Source organism: Rattus rattus, chromosome 5 (genome assembly GCF_011064425.1).
Source record: "Rattus rattus isolate New Zealand chromosome 5, Rrattus_CSIRO_v1, whole genome shotgun sequence".
Taxonomy (NCBI): Eukaryota; Metazoa; Chordata; class Mammalia; order Rodentia; family Muridae; genus Rattus; species Rattus rattus.
The window spans coordinates 107553120-107570874 of NC_046158.1; the positions used below are offsets into that span (position 1 = coordinate 107553120).

At 44.5% G+C, this 17755-nt stretch overlaps 1 protein-coding gene across 1 annotated transcript in view; it reads left to right on the forward strand.

Moving 5' to 3' along the window:
• Nucleotides 1–17755, forward strand: part of Mertk (MER proto-oncogene, tyrosine kinase) — a 74491-nt gene that overhangs the window by 35491 nt on the left and 21245 nt on the right. Inside the window, exons 8-13 of the mRNA XM_032902600.1 lie at nucleotides 7181–7334; nucleotides 10143–10296; nucleotides 12444–12529; nucleotides 14055–14150; nucleotides 14893–14973; nucleotides 17493–17585. Coding sequence (XP_032758491.1) covers nucleotides 7181–7334; nucleotides 10143–10296; nucleotides 12444–12529; nucleotides 14055–14150; nucleotides 14893–14973; nucleotides 17493–17585 — 664 coding nt within the window. The remainder of the gene's footprint in view (nucleotides 1–7180; nucleotides 7335–10142; nucleotides 10297–12443; nucleotides 12530–14054; nucleotides 14151–14892; nucleotides 14974–17492; nucleotides 17586–17755) is intronic.

The window sequence follows — 17755 nt, forward strand, 5'->3', positions numbered from 1 at the left end:
AATTGTGATCTGTGCACTGAGATCCATTTAGGCATTTAGACAAAGAACTTCTCATCTGGCTGCTTGGATATTTCTTATGCCTCAGTGAAGATTTTTACCTTTTTTTTTTTCTTTATTTCTCTCGATGTCCCTTGCCTTCCAAATCAGAGCTCAAAGTCCAAAGGTGAGGCACGAGTGCCAGTGTGCTCTTGTTCAAGCTGGAGTCCTGTTTGTCTGCAGTGTCTGAACTCGGGGTCTTTCCCTTCCTTTGGAGGCATCTGTCATGCTTTGGACCCAATTTGCTACACCATCTAAACAAGCTGGAGAATGTTCCTCTGAATAGGACAGCCTTTGACAAATGTAGACTAATGTTTCCCACCCTATACCATTCTCATAAAGTATCAGTAGACCTTCCAGGAAAACAAGGGCTCGGTGAGCAAATAGGATGGTCAAGTGTTGTACGACGTACAGCTTCCCTAAAGACCTACAGTGTAATCTAGCAAAGCTCAAGCCTCTTCAATAGTCTATGGTAAATAAGCCTGGGCCCTGAATTACCCGAAGGTTAGGGGGAGCTCATTTCCACACGTGTGGGCTTTATGGAGCCCATTGTTGGGGAGTCTAGCTCTGAAGCTAGCTTAATCTGTGATTGCCATGGGTAGAGGTTTTAGATCAGATGGAAATGTCAACAGAGATTATTATGGTCTTGAAACAATGTGATTGGGCTGAGATAGAGCACTTGCCTACCATGCTCCAGGACCCAGGTTCGATCCCCAGAACTAACACACACACACACACACACACACACACACACACACTATGGAACCAACTTCTTTAACATCACAGGGAAGTTGGAGCACACTTAGTATTCCCTTGGACATAGACCTCTGTTCTTCCTTCTCCTGAGTTCACATGGTGTCTGCATGTTGTGTGATCCTCTCTCTCTCTCTCTCTCTCTCTCTTAGCCAGAAGGGCAGGGAATGTGAGTGGGTATAATTTTGAGGCCTGAGAAATAGACAAGATTCTCACAATATGGGCCAGGGTTCTAAGCCATGTCTGAAAGCCAGGAATCAATCAAGGATGGCTGACTTGATTAGAGGAGAAGTTCGCTATGAAGGAGTCTTCGAGTGGGTCACTGCTCTGGGAAGCTAGACAGCTTCATTTCCTCCTGTGCACGAAGGCTTGCATGTCGCTATGAGACCGATGCTGAAGGAGGCCCTCAGCTATAGAGGAGGGAGACCAGAAGCACAGCACCCTGATGAACACAATGTAAGACCATTCATTCATTCATTCATTCATTCATTCATTCATTCATTCATTCATTCTTTGCCAGACTACTCACTGTTTTCTATAGGGAACTTGTTTGTGAAAAAGACAGTCACCTCAGTTTTCACCCAAGAGAACAAGCTGAGAGGTGTTGAGTGACTCACCCAGAGCCACAAAGCCTGGACCTAGAGGTTAGGGATAAGAACAAGGGCCTGACTGTAAGGCCAGCCCTTCTCAGAGCCCTCTGTCTGCTACTTCCCAGCAGCCGTTGGCTCTCTTCCTAATGCAGACTCTCACGCTTGGCTCCAAGGTGTGAACTCAGTAGAAGTAATGACAGGAAGGTATGAGTTGGTCCTCAGTGTCTATGAACCCGAGTACCTTAAACAAGTGACCTTTGTTACTTCATGTGACACATTTTTATGTAATACTTCTTTCCTCATTGAAGTTATTGCTCTTTGGGGCTGGGAATGGACCATATTCTTAGATGCAGTTACCTGTTATAGGGTGTAGTTCTTATACAATATTTGGTGATGTTAAAGCCATTTGATAATAATAAAACAAAATAGTATAGTTACCCTAACCCCAAGCCACGCCCATAAGGAAAAAAAGAAATTCTTTCGAAAGATGTACTGTTACTTTCTTGTCCCCAAAAGATTATAATGTCACTTTTTAAAATAATTATGGGAAATTGCATTTAAGAGCTATATTATGAAGTAAATTTCATTTCCTGAAATAAAAAAGCTAGTAGAGGGGTTGGGGATTTAGCTCAGCGGTAGAGTGCTTGCCTAGCGAGCTTAAGGCCCTGGGTTCGGTCCCCAGCTCCAAAAAAAAAAAAAAAAAAAAAAAAAAGCTAGTAGATTTTTTTTTCACCTTATGTTGGTGAACAGTGAAAGCTCACTAAACAAGAAATATGCAGTTGGTCCAGGGCACACATTGCATGGACCATTGCTTGCTGGGAAATGGTTCTGTTCTGTACTCACCAAGACAGGATATGTGTGGTAGATACTTAGTGATCCAGTCTTAAATCGATTTCCCAGTGCCCAAACTCAATTAAAAGGACTGGAGACTATGGATATGAGCACATCCAAACAGTAAGACTACATTACATCCTTTGGTGTGGTTTTTTTCTTAGTACTGTTTTGTTGAAACAGTTTCCCTGTTTTCCTGGCTGACCTGGGATTCGCTGGGTAGACCAGGCTGAATTCAAATTCACGGAGTTCTTGCTTCTGCTTCCTGGGTATTGGGATCACGACCACAGTGCTGTATTCGTGTTTTGAGACTTTTTTTTTTCTTTAAGAATGTGGGTGGGTGCATGTCTGTGTAAATGTGTGCCTCGTGTGTGGGTGCTTGAGGAAGACAGAAGAGGATGCTGAAGCAAGCACCCATCATGGCTGCTGGGAACCAAACTCCAGTCCTCTAGCAGAGCAGCAAATGCTCTGAGCCATCTCTCCAGTCCCCGCATGAGGGTCTTTGTTTGTTTGAAATGGACGAGGCTTTCGCCCTGGTACACTGGTAGCCTTCTCACTTGAGTCTTCTGAGCAGCTGGGATTGCCGACAGCCACCATGGTGCCCAGCTCTTGGGGTGTGAATGCTTTTTAAGCTATATTACCATTTAAGGGTTTATATAGAGAAAATGGTTAAATCTGCTCTAAAATGCCTACCAGGTAGCTTTCAGGTCATTATGTTAATGATGCATACTTCCACCCCTAAAATGGGATCATCAATGACCTGTTTCCCAACTGTTGCCAATTGCCCTAGCAACATTGTTATCCTTTGAGAGTCAGAGCAATGACAGTTACATACAGTGCCACATTTGCCAGGCTAGACCCTGTTCCATGCACTTTACCCAGGTTAGCTCTTTGTCTATGTTAACTCCTCTTGGGAATAGAAGGTGGAAATGAAAAATAGCTTCTCTGGGTTTTCATAATAGATTATAGGCCCCAGGTAAGAAGGCATTGTAAGCAGAGTTGGTCTTCCATGGCTGTGACTTACGTGTCTGTGGATTCACTTAATCACAAATTGAAGCTATTCAGAAAATAAAGCATGCCTATTGGTAAGCATTTTGTTTTCCTAGCCAGGCATGGTTGTATTGTGATTTTGGCACTGAGGAATTGTGGTTATGAAAACTGTCAGTTCAAGACCAGCCTGCTCTACATAGTGAGTATCCAGTCAGGCAGGTCTAAATAGTGAGACACTACTTCAAAAAACTTAGTTTTGATTTTGTTTTTATTGGGGGGTGGGGGTCAGGACCTTACTAGGTGGCTCTGACTGGTCTAGAAATTTTAGCATTCCTCCAGCCGCTGGCTTCCCCTTGCTGAGATTAGATGTATGTACCACCAGCCCTGAGCTTGTTTTGTTTTCTTGAGGCCAGGAATATATTTGGTACAAGAAAACATGTTCATAGTGCACAAGATCCTGGATTTTATCCATAGGACAAAAAAAAATTATAAACATTTTGAGTCATTATTCCCTAAGCAATCTAACCACATTAGCAATACTATATAAATAACCACACTGTTAAAAAAAAAAAACAATGTAACTAATAAAGCAGCTGTTAACACTTATCAGTTAGTACATGCTATCAAAGGATTTCCACATACCAACATGAGCTGGGGAAATCTCGCAAGATGAAGAGCTATAAGCAATTAATGGCTGCTGAGAGAGGAAGAATTCGTTTTCTCCAGAGAAGGTCCATGATAGGTTATCCAATTCCAGGAGGTCAGCCTTAAATAAATAAACATATGAGCTACACTAAATGAACTCGGCGGATTGTATTTATATGTGTGTGTATGGGTTGGAGAGGGAGTGGGAGAAATGATGTAAATAGTGTGTTTGTGTATGCATATCGAGGATGGAAACCCACCTAGAGTATCCCTTCAGCTAAGCGTGCACCCACAACTGAGCATGCACCCAGACATTTTTTGTGGGGAACCAACCCTGTACAGATCCCAAGGGACAAATGTACTGTTACATTTATTTTCCACCCTCACCCCACCCCACCCTAAAATTAAAATTAATTTCTGTGGGGATTTATATTGGTCTAGGCATGTCAATTTCTTCTAGTTTGGTGTTTTGTTTTAAACATATAGGTTATTTCTTTCATAAATGATGTATAATCTTTGGGTCCTTGGAGGAGAGAACAGTATATGGCAGAAGCAGGCCCAGTCCTCTAGCGTAAGTCCCATGATTTGAAGAGTGATCAGGGTGAGAGCTATGCTGTACCCGTTTCCTCAGTGAGAAGCCCAAGTCACTCCAGGGCTCTGAGACTCGCTCGGGGTGTGGACTGTGGAGTTACACTACCTGATGATTTTCAGTACTATCTACCCCCGAATTAAATGCGCAATTGCAAGCTGAGCTGCTATCAAAATAAAGCACTTTCTTTCTAAAAAGGATCAACCCAGGATATGCAACCCCTACCCTGGCTAACTTTTCATTTGTTTATTTAACAACAGAAATCTTTGGCAAATATCCTGAGCTCAGAGCTTGGAGCAGAGGGGAGGAGGCCGAGTACTTCCCCTTTCCTTTCTTTTCCTCACTTGACTAAAGGTCACTTCTAGTTTAGACTTGGAAACAACTCCGGAAGGCCAGAAGGCCAAACTGAAAGGCCTCTTGATTCTGAACGACTGGCCTGGAATTAAACCAGTACTTATCCCCGTCTAGCTTAGGAATGAATGAGACTCCGACTGTGGTTATTTTATTTAGCTTGACAATTACGGGAAGGGGGGTAACCCCTAATCTACTCTTCTAACCTCTGGCCTGGCTACTTCTCCAGCTGTGTACCCTAAATACTTGCTGTTTCTCCTGGCCCCATGCTCATGGTTCATCTCCTCTCGAGGTGGCTTCCTCCCCTTCCCTCCCTCCCTCCACCCTCCCTCCCCCTCCTTTATTCCCCCCCCCCCCTCTCTCTCCATATATAAATATCTCCTTTCTCCTCACCCTCTCTGCAACTTCCAACCAGGTAACTCAAAAATCCACCTACCTCTAATCCCTCCAGCAATTGGCTGTAGCCATTTTTACTTAACCAATAGTTTTAAATTAGGGAACAAGATTTACACAACAAAAACTGGCAAATGTGAGACTTCACTCTTCCCTGTACCTTCCAGTATAGAATTTTGCATTACAATACATAGCAACTGACCAAGCCTCTCACTGGCCTGCTCTGTCCTTGAAGCTGAGCTAGCTCTGTCCTGCACCATTTCTAGAGTTGACTGGATTGAGACCTATAGAACCTAAAATGAAATTGCCACCAACTTCACCTCCAGTCCCCAGATGGCCTGGGGTACCTGTGCCCCACATGACCTGTGCTTTCTGTCTGAAATCAAACTTCTACCATCCAGAGATGAAGACAGGTTTCCAGAGCCTCACTGCAGACTGACAGTCCCACACTTGTCACTTCAAAAAACTGGGCGCCTGTTGGATTACCAAATGGTGTTTCTCCCATTCTCAGCATTCCTTGTGCTTGTCGCTCTTAGTGTAGGGCCAAGGCCTCATTTACTTTCCCCATTCACTTTGACACATCTATTGCTATCACCTTTGTTTGGCCCTGAAAACATACATACAGGTAATAGTCTAAGCTTGAATAGGTTCTATTTAGGGATATATATTTAAATACATATACAAAAACAGCCATGAATTTGAAGGCAACAAAGGAGGGATATATGTGAGGCCTTAAAGGGAGGAAAGGGAAGGCAAAAATGATATAACTATATTATGATCTAAAAAAAAAAAAAAGAAAGAAAGAAATAACAAAAGTAAAAAATCTAGGGTCAAATACATTTCCCACAAGAGAGAGCGCAGTGACCATGCAGATCCGGAAAGCCTGAGGAATGTGTCAGTCAGTGTGTGTTACAGTTGCTTCTCCCTGGGTCTTAATGGCCCATGGCTGTGTGGCAACATCTGTAAAACACCAGCAGTAAAAGTAAACCCAGGCCTCCCAAAACTGCACAAATTGAGGCTGGAGAGATGGCCGAGCAGTTAAGAGCACTGACTGCTCTTCCAGAGGACCCAGGTTCAATTCCCAACACCCATATGGAGGCTCACAACAGTCTGTAACTCCATTCTAGGGACCCAACACTCTCTTCTGGCCTCCACAGTACAGGGATGCATGTAGTGCACAGACATACATGCAGGCAAAACACTCATGTACATAAAGTTAGCAAATCTAAGAAAGTTTTTTTTTTAAATCACACAGATTGTCCGTTTGTAAAGCATAAGTGGGAAAATGCTCTCAGTACCCCCATCTATCTACCCAGAGTGTTCGTTCAGTCCGAATCCCCAGGACTTCAGAGAGAAGAAGCTGTGCTCAATCAAGGGTGATTGGCAGTACGTAAAGCCAAGGCAGACTATGAGTCTGTGGCCTTGTGCCAAGAGTAAGCTTTGGCACACGGGGTCTCGAGAGTTCGGTCCTGTGGTAGCATACAGAACAGTGGGTCTCAACCCATGGGTCACATCCCCCTTTGCGGAGTTGTATATCAGATATCCCGTATCTCAGATATTTATATTACGATTCCTAACAGTAACAAAGTTATAGTTATGAAGTAGCAATGAAGTAATTTTATGGTTCGGGGTGACCACAGCATGAGAAACTGTATTAAAGGGTTGCAGCATTAGGAAGATTGTGACCATTGATCTAGAAGCATCCACTACATGTTCCCTCTGTCCCAGAAGTTTCTGAAACTGTAAGTGCCATGCCTTTTTGGTTCTTAGTTTCCCAAGGCTTGAGAATGCAGTCATCCCAACCACAACCCCGTGACCCACCCTGTAGAGTCACTGGCAGTGGCTTCTCGTGGAGAAAGAACTTTGTGGAAACATGACCTCTGTGCATGGAGAATGAGTGGCTTCCCTCAGAAGGAACTGTGGGCAATGTGGGTGGCTGTCGAGTGAGCCGCCTCCCACCATGCCTCAGTGTTTCATTTCCTTTTATCTTCTCTATTTCCAGAAAGAGCTTTCTGAAGAAGTCAGCCAGAATGGCAGCTGGGCTCAGGTTCCTGTCCAAATGCACAATGCCACCTGCACAGTGAGAATTGCCGTCATCACTAAAGGGGGCATTGGGCCCTTCAGTGAGCCAGTGGAAATAGCCATTCCGGAACACAGTGAGTGGGGCAGGGTGTGTTGACTGCGGGATGTGAGCTTAGACTGCCTAAGTGGGACCAATGCATGGATGGCTGATTGTCACATGCAGAATAAGGACCAGAAAAGCTTTGTTGCAATGATAAAGAACTTTAGAATAACTCCACAGAATTCCCACACCCTCGCCTGTACTGTCTGTACTAATAACTTGTGAGGAAGATCTGTCTTTTCAGAATACTGAATTGAGCTCTACCTGTTGAATTTGCTTTAAGGGACATGACACTGTATTGTGGACAGGCAGTACCGCTGGTCCGTAGCTGCCTTTGACTGGCACCGTTGGTTTGCCACATTTGTTTCTGCTCTGATGGAAGCTATTGCTTGCCTTGTTTTTACCCATTCAACCCTCGGGTAATGACCATCAAGTGTTTCCTTCGGGTGCCGTCCTCATGCTGCCGTGGCTGGCTGAGCTAAATGCCCAACCATGCATATTACCTCTTGCCTATTGCTGGAATGTTTGGCAAGAAGCCACCGTGATGCCTCACATGGGCGAAATGCTGTTCAAGCTTCTGTAAATCAGGGGAGCCAGCCAGCTTTGTTCTGACTCCAAGCCATCCTAGGTTGTGCAGAATTAAACCATTGTTATAAAATCCATGCCCTACCATCTTTTCAGCATGACTTACTCGCTTACAAGTTCTTGCCAAACGTGGCCTTTGCACCCAATAGCAGGTGAGACTGGAGACCTAGCTGATGACTCATTTGTGTCTGTTTCTTTCCCTGTTATCCTCAAGCAGGCTCTCCCCTCCCGTTTAGTAGATTACCTTCCTACAGCCAGTAGACTCAGTAGCTGGGAAACACAGTTGCTGGTGCCAAAGAGACTAAGGGTGTCTACCTGGAAGAAACTCCAAGGCAGAATTCCTGACTCAAAAGACGCAGCTTTTCAAACCAGAGTTCAGGACAGAAGATAAGAACACTTGCTGCTCTTGCAGAGAACCAGAGCTTAGTGCCCAGTGCCCACATCACACAGCTTACAGCCATCTGTAACTCTAGCTCCAGGGGATCTGATACCTTTTCTGGTCTCCATGGGTATCCACATGCATGTGCATGTGTGCATTTTTATGCACATTGGCAAATATATACATACCAATAATGGTCCATCCTTCTTAGAGATCAGAATTTGCGACCATAGAAATTCCATTTTCATGTGTAACAAACGGTAAACAATTTTGAAGCTTCGCTTCATGGGCAGAATCACTTTGCAATGCTCCAATATGTAAAAAAAAATAAACACCCAGCACTGCAGTCTGAATAACACCAGTTCCTCCCAGCAATATGTTTCAAATTTTAGTTACCCTCCTATGAGAATCATTGTACAAAACATAACACTGCCACTGGTCACTGTGAGTGACAGATGTGCAGGGTCTCCAGAGTAGTCCTATCACGTTTCCAGGCTTGTCGGTGACTAACCTGTCATTCAGTTCATACACTTGGCAAAGACACATGCCAATGTGACTTCCTTGCCTCCCAGTACCAAATGTAAATGACTTTTCCAAACATGGATAATTGACAGAAGCTCTTAGTAAAAATATGAAAAAGTGTGGGAGGTGGAGGGTGGGGGGCATTGGAAGGTAAGTGGAGTGGGCATGTGGGCACCACTGTTGTTTGATCAATGTATTGGCTTGAGCACAGTTGTGAAATGTATTTACATACGCCCAGCATGTGACAGAAACAATGATAATGTCCCAGTTAAAGGGACACCTGAGAAAACAAACAAAATCCTTACATTCCAGGCTGGGAGCACAGCTTAAGACTACAGCACTTCACTTAGAATTCATGAGGCCCTGAGTGCCATCCGCACACAATAAAACCTTCCCAGTTAAGGAGCTCACAGAGATACCTTATAACACCAAGAGCAAGAAGACAGAATGGTGAAATGACCGTCTGACTTGGGAAAGGACATGGCAGCTCTCTGCAACACAGAGGTGTTCCCCTATGCTCAGCTGCATGGCTAGCAGACAAACGTTGTTTAAATGTCTCTTCATTTTTTTTTCTTTTTTGTACAAAGAAATAACGTTGATTTCTACTGTCTTGACTTACTTTGCATGAGACAGGTGTGGTGCCCAGGACTATGATCCTGGGAGAGGCATGAGGAAAAAGAGCAGGAGACCAGCCTGGACTGTGTAGGGAAAACCCTGTGTAAGGAAGATAGGAAGGCAGGGGGAGAAGGGAGGAGGGAAGAAAGGGAAACCGCTGTACACCGAGCAAATGCTAGTTTTACTAATTTTTCCTTTTCTTCTGCACTTAATACCAACAATTGGTTATTTTTTAATTGACAATAGAAAGAGTTCAGTACGTCGTTTTGACAGGCACTGACTGTGGAATGATACAATCTAACTAGTCTCATTGTCTTCCTAAGTTTTATTTGGTTTTTATTTGTATACATTGTATGCCGATCTGTGTCCCACGAGGGCACCCCTCACTGCTCTGCATGAGAGAGCAATGCCCACATAGGGTGTTGGAACACATCAAAGCTGGAGTCTCAGGAGGTTCTGAGCCACCCAGTGTAGGTATTGGCAAGAGATCCTAAATCTGCAAGAGCAGCAAGGGCTGTTAACTCCTGAGTCATCTCTCCAGCCCCTACTTTCACTGATCGTCAAAACTCCCATTCATTTCCCCTTGCACGAAGTGAGAGTGATCTGCTTTCAGTGCTCACAAAATGGTAGAGGATGTGCCCGTTGATGTTTCCTGTGTCTTGTGTTCCTGTGTACTTGTGTTCCTGTGTACTTGGAATCTCAGAGAATCATTTCCGACGCATGGTTTTGGCTTCGTTCCAGGTAGGGTAGATTACGCGCCCTCATCAACCCCAGCCCCTGGCAACACCGAGTCTATGCTCATCATCCTGGGCTGCTTCTGCGGGTTTGTTCTCATGGGGTTGATTCTGTATCTTTCTCTGGCCATCAAAAGGAGAGTCCAGGAAACAAAGTTTGGGTAAGTTTCTCACTTAAACTAAAGTGGTAACTCTGAGCAGGCATGGCAGAGCAGGCAGGTAGACTTTTGTGAATTCAAGACCAACCTGAGCTACATAGAGCTGGGATGGGGGAAACCCTGTCTTAAAAAACCTCATAGTATTGGTGACGTTGTTATGACAGATGATAGTGCCTCTCTGGCCGGGCTTCCTACCTTATCCTATCTTATGCAAGCCCATAAGTCAGGTGGCTTCCCTGCTTAGACCAGTTCTTGCCAAGTCAGCCACAGTAAGAGCAAGCCCTGTAATGGGCTCTTTTCCAGACGAGAGCTCCAATAGGATACACTGTGCAAACTGGGCAGTCTCTACTGAGAGCATTAAAATTGAGATCAATTTATTTATTGCGTGTCTATGATATGTGCACATAAGTACACATGTGTGTACATCTGTACTTTTCTGTGTATACCTATGTGGAGACCAGAGGTCAACATCAGGTGTTTTCTTATGTTGCTCACTACTGTTTTGAATTTAAATGAAATTTTTTTTAGCTGTGTGCACGTGTGTATAAGCGCACATGTGTGGCCATGCCATGATACGCATAAGGAGGTCAGAAGACAACTTGTGAAAATTAATTCTCTTCTACCACATGAGGGTTCCAGAGAGTAAACTCAAGTTGTCGTTGTTGGCAGCAAGGACCTTTACCCACTGAGCCATCCCACGGCCTCCTCCCATGTGTTTTTGAGATAGGCTCTCATTAAAGCCGGGCCTTACCATTTGGCCAGACTGGCTGACTAGTTATCTGGGTAACTTGTCTTTCTCTTCTCCTCCAGCTCTGGAAGTACAAGCACCACACTCAGCTCTTATGTGGATCTGGGGGTCAGAACTCACATCCTCATGCCTGCACACCAAGCACTTTACCACTGAACCATCTCCCTAACACCCAGATATTTTTTAAGGCATACCCCAAACATCCAGAAGCAGAGAATATAAACTACTAAGTGGTTCAAATTAGAACCTTGATTCTTGTGCTAAGTTTTCATATTTTCTGTAATTATCAGGTCTTTTCTTTTTTAATTCGAACCTTTCAATTTAAAACCCTCTTTCCTTTTCCAGCATCGATCGACTCTGTCGCTTTAGGCCAGCCTTTCAGTGCTGCCCAGCTTCCTAGCTCTTATCCATCCCATTGGTCTCCAAGGCCCTTACCAAGTCTAACTGCTGTGAGCCCGAGTTAAGATTATGTTCAACTGGAGAGACGGCTCAGAGGTTAAGAGCACCAACTGCTCTTCCAGAGGTCCTGAGTTCAATTCCCAGCAACCACATGGTGGCTCACAACCATCTCTAATGGGACTCAAAGCCCTCTTCTGGTGTGTCTGAGGACAGCTATGGTGTACTAATACTAAATAAATAATAGATCTTTTAAAAAGAACATTATGTTCTGTCACACTTGAGATGTTGAGTCAGGGCAGAGGGATGGCTCTACAGTTAAGAGCACTTGCTTCTCTTGCCAAGGATGTGGGTTCGGTTCCAAGCACCCATGTCAAGTAGCTCACAACGACCTGTAACTCCCCCAGGGCCCTTATGCCCTCCTCTGGCCTCCTCAGGTGCTCACAGAGATATACACTTAATTTTTTTTTTTTAAACTAGACCTTAAGCAAAGGCTTGGGTGGGGCTGGAGTGATAGTGTTCATGCAGGCAAAACACTCATACACGTGAAAATAAGCAAATCCCCTTTTTAAAGAAGTATCACTTTTATTCTTTGTTCCTAAGATATATATGTGTGTGTGTATAATCATGATCATGATAGACAAGCACATTCACCATTGGTCCCCAGTCCTTCCTGATACCTGAGCAGTGTTTAGCTATTACCATGTAGTCCTGAAATAGATTTAAGGAAAGCAATCTATTCATCCCATTGGGATTTTTCTAAAGTGCCTTCCCTCCAACCCCACTCTACACCCCCTCACCCTCCCCACCCCCACCCCGGATCCTAGGAATCAAACCCAGGGCTTTCTGCCTGCTGTACTATTATCCACCACCAAGCCACATCCCCCACAGGGAAATGTTCTGGCTGCAGGAGAACCCTTTGTATTTGGTGACAACACCATACGGCCCTGTGTCACACAGTTCCAATGCCCCGTCTTTATGGTTGAATGTCTTTCTTTTTGTGCAGGGGTGCATTCTCCGAGGAGGACTCCCAATTAGTTGTAAATTACAGAGCAAAGAAGTCTTTCTGTCGGCGAGCCATTGAGCTTACCTGTGAGTTGACCTTCCTTTCACTTTTTGGCAAAAGTTAAACTAGTGGAGACCCAAGAGATGAGAATGGGAAAAAATACATACATGTATCTGTTTTTCTGACATATATACACATATGCATACACGCACGCACGCATGCACACACGCACGGGTTTTGTTTTTGTTTTCTGAGACAGGCTCTTGCTGTGTAGTCCCAACTGGCCTCAGACTCATGATCTTCCTGCCTCAGCCTCCTAAGTGCTGAGTTTACTGGAGTTAAGAAATGAATTGAGGATTCACAGCCTCATGAAACACTGAGGAAAAGAAGAACCTTGTGGCTGACGGGAAATGGGGCAGAGGTCAGAGGTTTCAAGGAAGCAACCAAGCAGTGGATTTATCATCCTGCCCCTCCTCCTATCGTCCTGGGCACTCACTCCAAGTTATACTGGCAGGATTGGATTTGGCTGAGTGGGATGAGGGGTTCTGGTTTGTGGGGAGGGCAAACAGAAGTTCCTAAGCAATTTTAGAAGCAACACGAGAAGAATGCAAACATCGCCCAGTCCATGCTTCTGGAAGTCTAGCTTAGCAAAACTAAACTAAACAAAAGAAACCAAATAGAACAGAGCCAGGTTTCTGTGAATCGAAACATATTTGATGGACAGCAAGCAGCATTAACTACTTTTCTAACACACATTTTTTAACCTTTTGATGTCTCTGTTCTTGCATTTAAAAATTATTTATGGGGTTGGGGATTTAGCTCAGTGGTAGAGCGCTTGCCTAGGAAGCGCAAGGCCCTGGGTTCGATCCCCAGCTCCGGAAAAAAACAAAAAAAAACAAAAAAAAAAAATTATTTATTTAGACCATTTTCCCTTTCTTGGAGAACAAACTGGGAAATTTTTTTTTCTAGGAGGGAACATCTCCCTTCCAAGGCTCTTCCCTTTCAAAGGCTACTCATGCCCCAGCCGTAGATCAGGGTGAGCCGTCTTCCAGCTGGTCATTAAATGGGCCTCTCTCTAGTGCCGCATGTCTGTTGCATTCATTAACATATACCACGTCCTTGCTATAGACAACCTTATTCTCCAGTCCCCTGAAGTCCCAACGGAGCCTGATGTCTTAAAATGAGGCGCCACATACCACATGTATGAGGACAGTTTATTCTCTGGATATCTCCTGTGCTCCATTTATCTTCTTCCCTGGCTGGCCTGGGAGGGTAGGACACATGTCCCCACAGCTCTTCTCTATACCACAAATAGGCCTGTAGACTCCACCAGCACACGCTCATTGATGTTACCCTAACCCCTCTCTGTGTGAATCTCAGTGCAGACAGTGAGTGCTGACGTGAAAAGGGAAGTCTGGGTCTCATTTGTATGGCTATTTGTAGGTGGTCTCACCTTGAAGGATCAATACTATTCCCCCCAATTGCAGTAGAACGAGTACACAGTTGGGCAAGTGTGTAACCGTAACACAGGACGTTCTATATGCGCCTGCTTCCGTTTCCTGGAAGGAAGCCCACGGCTGATTCTCACTCACACGGTTACTCCTTTTACAGTGCAAAGCCTGGGGGTGAGCGAGGAGCTGCAAAACAAGCTAGAAGATGTTGTGGTTGACAGAAATCTTCTAATTCTTGGGAAAGTTCTGGGCGAAGGTAAGCCGCCTTAAAGTCATTCTTTCAAGGTTTGAGACAAAGCGCAGTTGAGGATTTTTTTTAATGTGTATTTGTTGAATAAAATATCAATTTTATGACTTGGAGTTATAATCCAAAGAACTCTTGGAGCTGAGAATGAAGGAGGAGAATTTTGAAACTTAGATCTGATGCATGTGAGAGGCATCTGCAGTCCCTGGAACAGAGTGAGCTTCAAAAATATGAATGCCCTTCCTTTATTGCAAAGGACAGGATTCATTGATTATTATTATTATTATTATTATTAATTATCTATTGATTGGCATTGTATTTACTTTAAGATACTGATCTTCAGTTGATGAAAGTATATACTTAAATTTCATTAGCATGAATGATAGTGTTATTAAATGTGTGCTTTGGCCTGGGAATGTAGTTCAGTGGTAGAGTGTTTCCCAAACATGTACAAAGTTCTGAGTTCTGTCTTTAGCACTTGGGTGGTGAAAAATACTGTTTTGTGATCTTTGGTACTATTTCCCATGTTTTCCTGTAAGTATCTTGCGTCTGATATAATGGCTGGTGAAGTGACAAGCTAAGTAAAGTCTGAACTATTCAAACTCAGACCGCCAGTGTACATGCCTGGTATGCAGTTCTGAGCAGGCTCTGCCTGATGTCTGTGGGTGGCTTGCTCCAGGACCACACGAGTCTGCAGTTCTGTGGCCAGGAGAGCCTCTGTATGGCTCTGCATAGATATTGCTTCTCTTCACAGGAGAGTTTGGGTCTGTAATGGAAGGAAATCTGAAGCAGGAAGATGGGACTTCTCAGAAGGTGGCAGTGAAGACCATGAAGTGTGAGTTCCTGGCATGGGACCTGTTCTTCCGGGCTGGACAGTTACCTCAATGTCAGATGCTCCTTGTAGAACAGTTGGTTATGCTCTATTCTCGGTCACCGATGGTCAGTCGGTGTGGCAATCAATGTGGGAGCATGGTCACCAGCAGAAGATACAGGATGAGTTCTCTGTATACACATGCATTGTATACTCTTCATGCTCAAAACAATAGTTGTCACTCCCACCAACTCTCTTTATGTCCTTCACCCCCCCCATTACCAAGTACAGCTCGTGATCCCGAAGTGAGTCATGAATCCTGGAGGCAGAGGGGTCTAGTGTTAGCGTCTGACCCCCATGGGGCCACTTGCAGACTAGTTCCCACATGACTTACGTCACCCTGGTTATCAAAGACTGAAAGAACAGCCTCTGGCTTCAGAATCTCCCTGTAGTTCAGGCCCAGAGCACTCACCTAGCGTGCACAAGGCCCCGGGTTCGATCTCAAGCCCTGTGGAACATAAAATCAAAACCAGGTCATTTCAAAGAGAGCTTGTTAGACTCTTAACCAAGAGCCCTTGATATTGTGACCAAAGATTGATGTCGTCCACAGGGTGACACAGTTGCTCAGAGTACTCTTTTCCTGATGATGTGGTGAAATAAAGATATGTTTCACACGTACTAAGAAAAAGAAAGACTCCTGAGAGCCCACTGGCCTGGGGTTGGTCCTTGGGGAGGAGTTCGCAGACTGGCCTCCATCCCCACCTCCTGTTGGGTTCCCTGGTGCTCTGTAACTAAGGCAACAGAGAGGATGTAGTGACAGCTATGCTGTAAATGTAATGCTTTTAATACTTTTTCTAAGTTTCTGTGCTGGAATGAAATATATATATAGCAAACCACTAGAATAGTCCAGACCTGGGTAGGAACCCTCAAAGGCCATTTTAGTCACTAGCTATACCCTGCTCAAGAAATCCCTTAAGACAGGTCTGGACTTGTGTTTCGTCTGTTTTTAATTATAGTGAGATTGGCATTTTATTTATGCCAGTGGTGTTTAGCACCTTCATGTTGTCAGGCACTGTCCTCACCGTGCAGTCTTTTTTTTTTTTTTTTTTTTTCATTTATTATATATAAGTATACTGTAGTTGTCTTCAGATACACCAGAAGAGGGCATCAGATCTCATTACAGATGGTTGTGAGCCACCATGTGGTTGCTGGGAATTGAACTCAGGACCTCTGGAAGAGCAGTCAATGCTCTTAACCACTGAGCCATCTCTCCAGCCCCCTCACCGTCCAGTCTTAAATTTCCCATCTCTTCAAACTGAAACTCTCCATTCCCCACTCCCCTCCCCCACCCAGGAAGTACCCCTGACATTCTCTGTCCAGCTTTGTCACTCTAGGCACTGCCTAAAAGTGCAATCAAACAGGGTTTATTCTCTTGGGACTGGCTTGTTTCAGGTAGCACAATATTGATTTCTATTTAAAATTTCATTTACTTATCTCTGTGTGTGTGTGTGTGTGTGTGTGTGTGTGTGTGTGTGTGTGTGTGTGGCCAGCCACCAGCCATAGCACATGTGCAGAGACCAGAGAACAACTTGTGGGCATCTGTTGTCTTTTTCTACCTTGTGGGTTCCCAGGGCTCAAATTCAGGTCATCAAGCTTTTGGGGCAAGTGCTTTTATCCACTAAGCTGTCTGGATGGGCCAATGCTAAATTGTAATACTGATATTGGTTACATTTCAAAATTTTGCTGTGAAAGTCCGCCCAGCTCCCAAGTCTGATTGAATATCTGGGCCCAAACCTGTAGCAAGGGAGAGGCAAAGGTAACTGGGCCAGACCAATTGGAAATCACTTTGGATTTGGGGAGAATATTTTTTTCCTTACTAAAATTAAATCAACACTTTAAAGACCAGTTTTAGGCTGACAGAACAACTGACCAGAAAGACCCTAAGTTCCCCATCCCCTCGACCACAACTTCTCTTTCAGACTGTAAGCAGCCATCTTTGATTAGTCTATTGTACATCTGGTGGGCTCACATTCATATATCACCAACAGAAGTTCTTTGATTTCACTCCTGCCCGATGTTGGTCTAGTATAGTTCTATGGTGTTTGACAAATGCACAAATGATGTATATCCCCCATATGGTATCACGCAGAACAGTTGCATGGACCTAAAAAAAATCCCTCGGGTTTCACCACTGGCTTCTCTTCACCCAACCCCCAAACACTAGCAAGTGCTCCTTCCTGTCTGTATAGTTAGGAAGTTTCTATTTTTGTTTGAAAGGGAGGATTTGTTTGCTTGCTTGCTTGCTTTTAGAGACAAGGTCTTGTTCTATAGTCCAGGCTGGCCCCTTGAGTTCTCCTTCCTCAACTTCCCCACAGTGCTTTCACCGTGAAGCCCCAAGGTAGTTTTTAGCTTTACTAGACAAAAGTGTTGTTCCTGGCCCCCACCCCTGAACTACGCTGGTCACACCTTGCATTGCTGTTGCTGGCCCCTTCCCTTTAACGGAGTGCAGTGATCACACCTTGTATCTTCATCTGCTCCTCTAGTGGACAACTTTTCTCTACGGGAGATCGAGGAGTTTCTCAGCGAAGCAGCGTGCATGAAAGACTTCAATCACCCAAACGTCATCCGGCTTCTAGGTACCTCAGGGAGATGCCAGGCGGGGAGGGGCTTTGCTGACCCACTGTGTGCCTGAAGGGAAAAAGTTCCAGTGTAGAGAGGTTCATTCCAAAATTTACAACACTGGCTTTATTGCACTTTCCAAGGCTGAGAGTAAAACTTGGTTTGTATTTCCTGGGTGCTGTTGGAG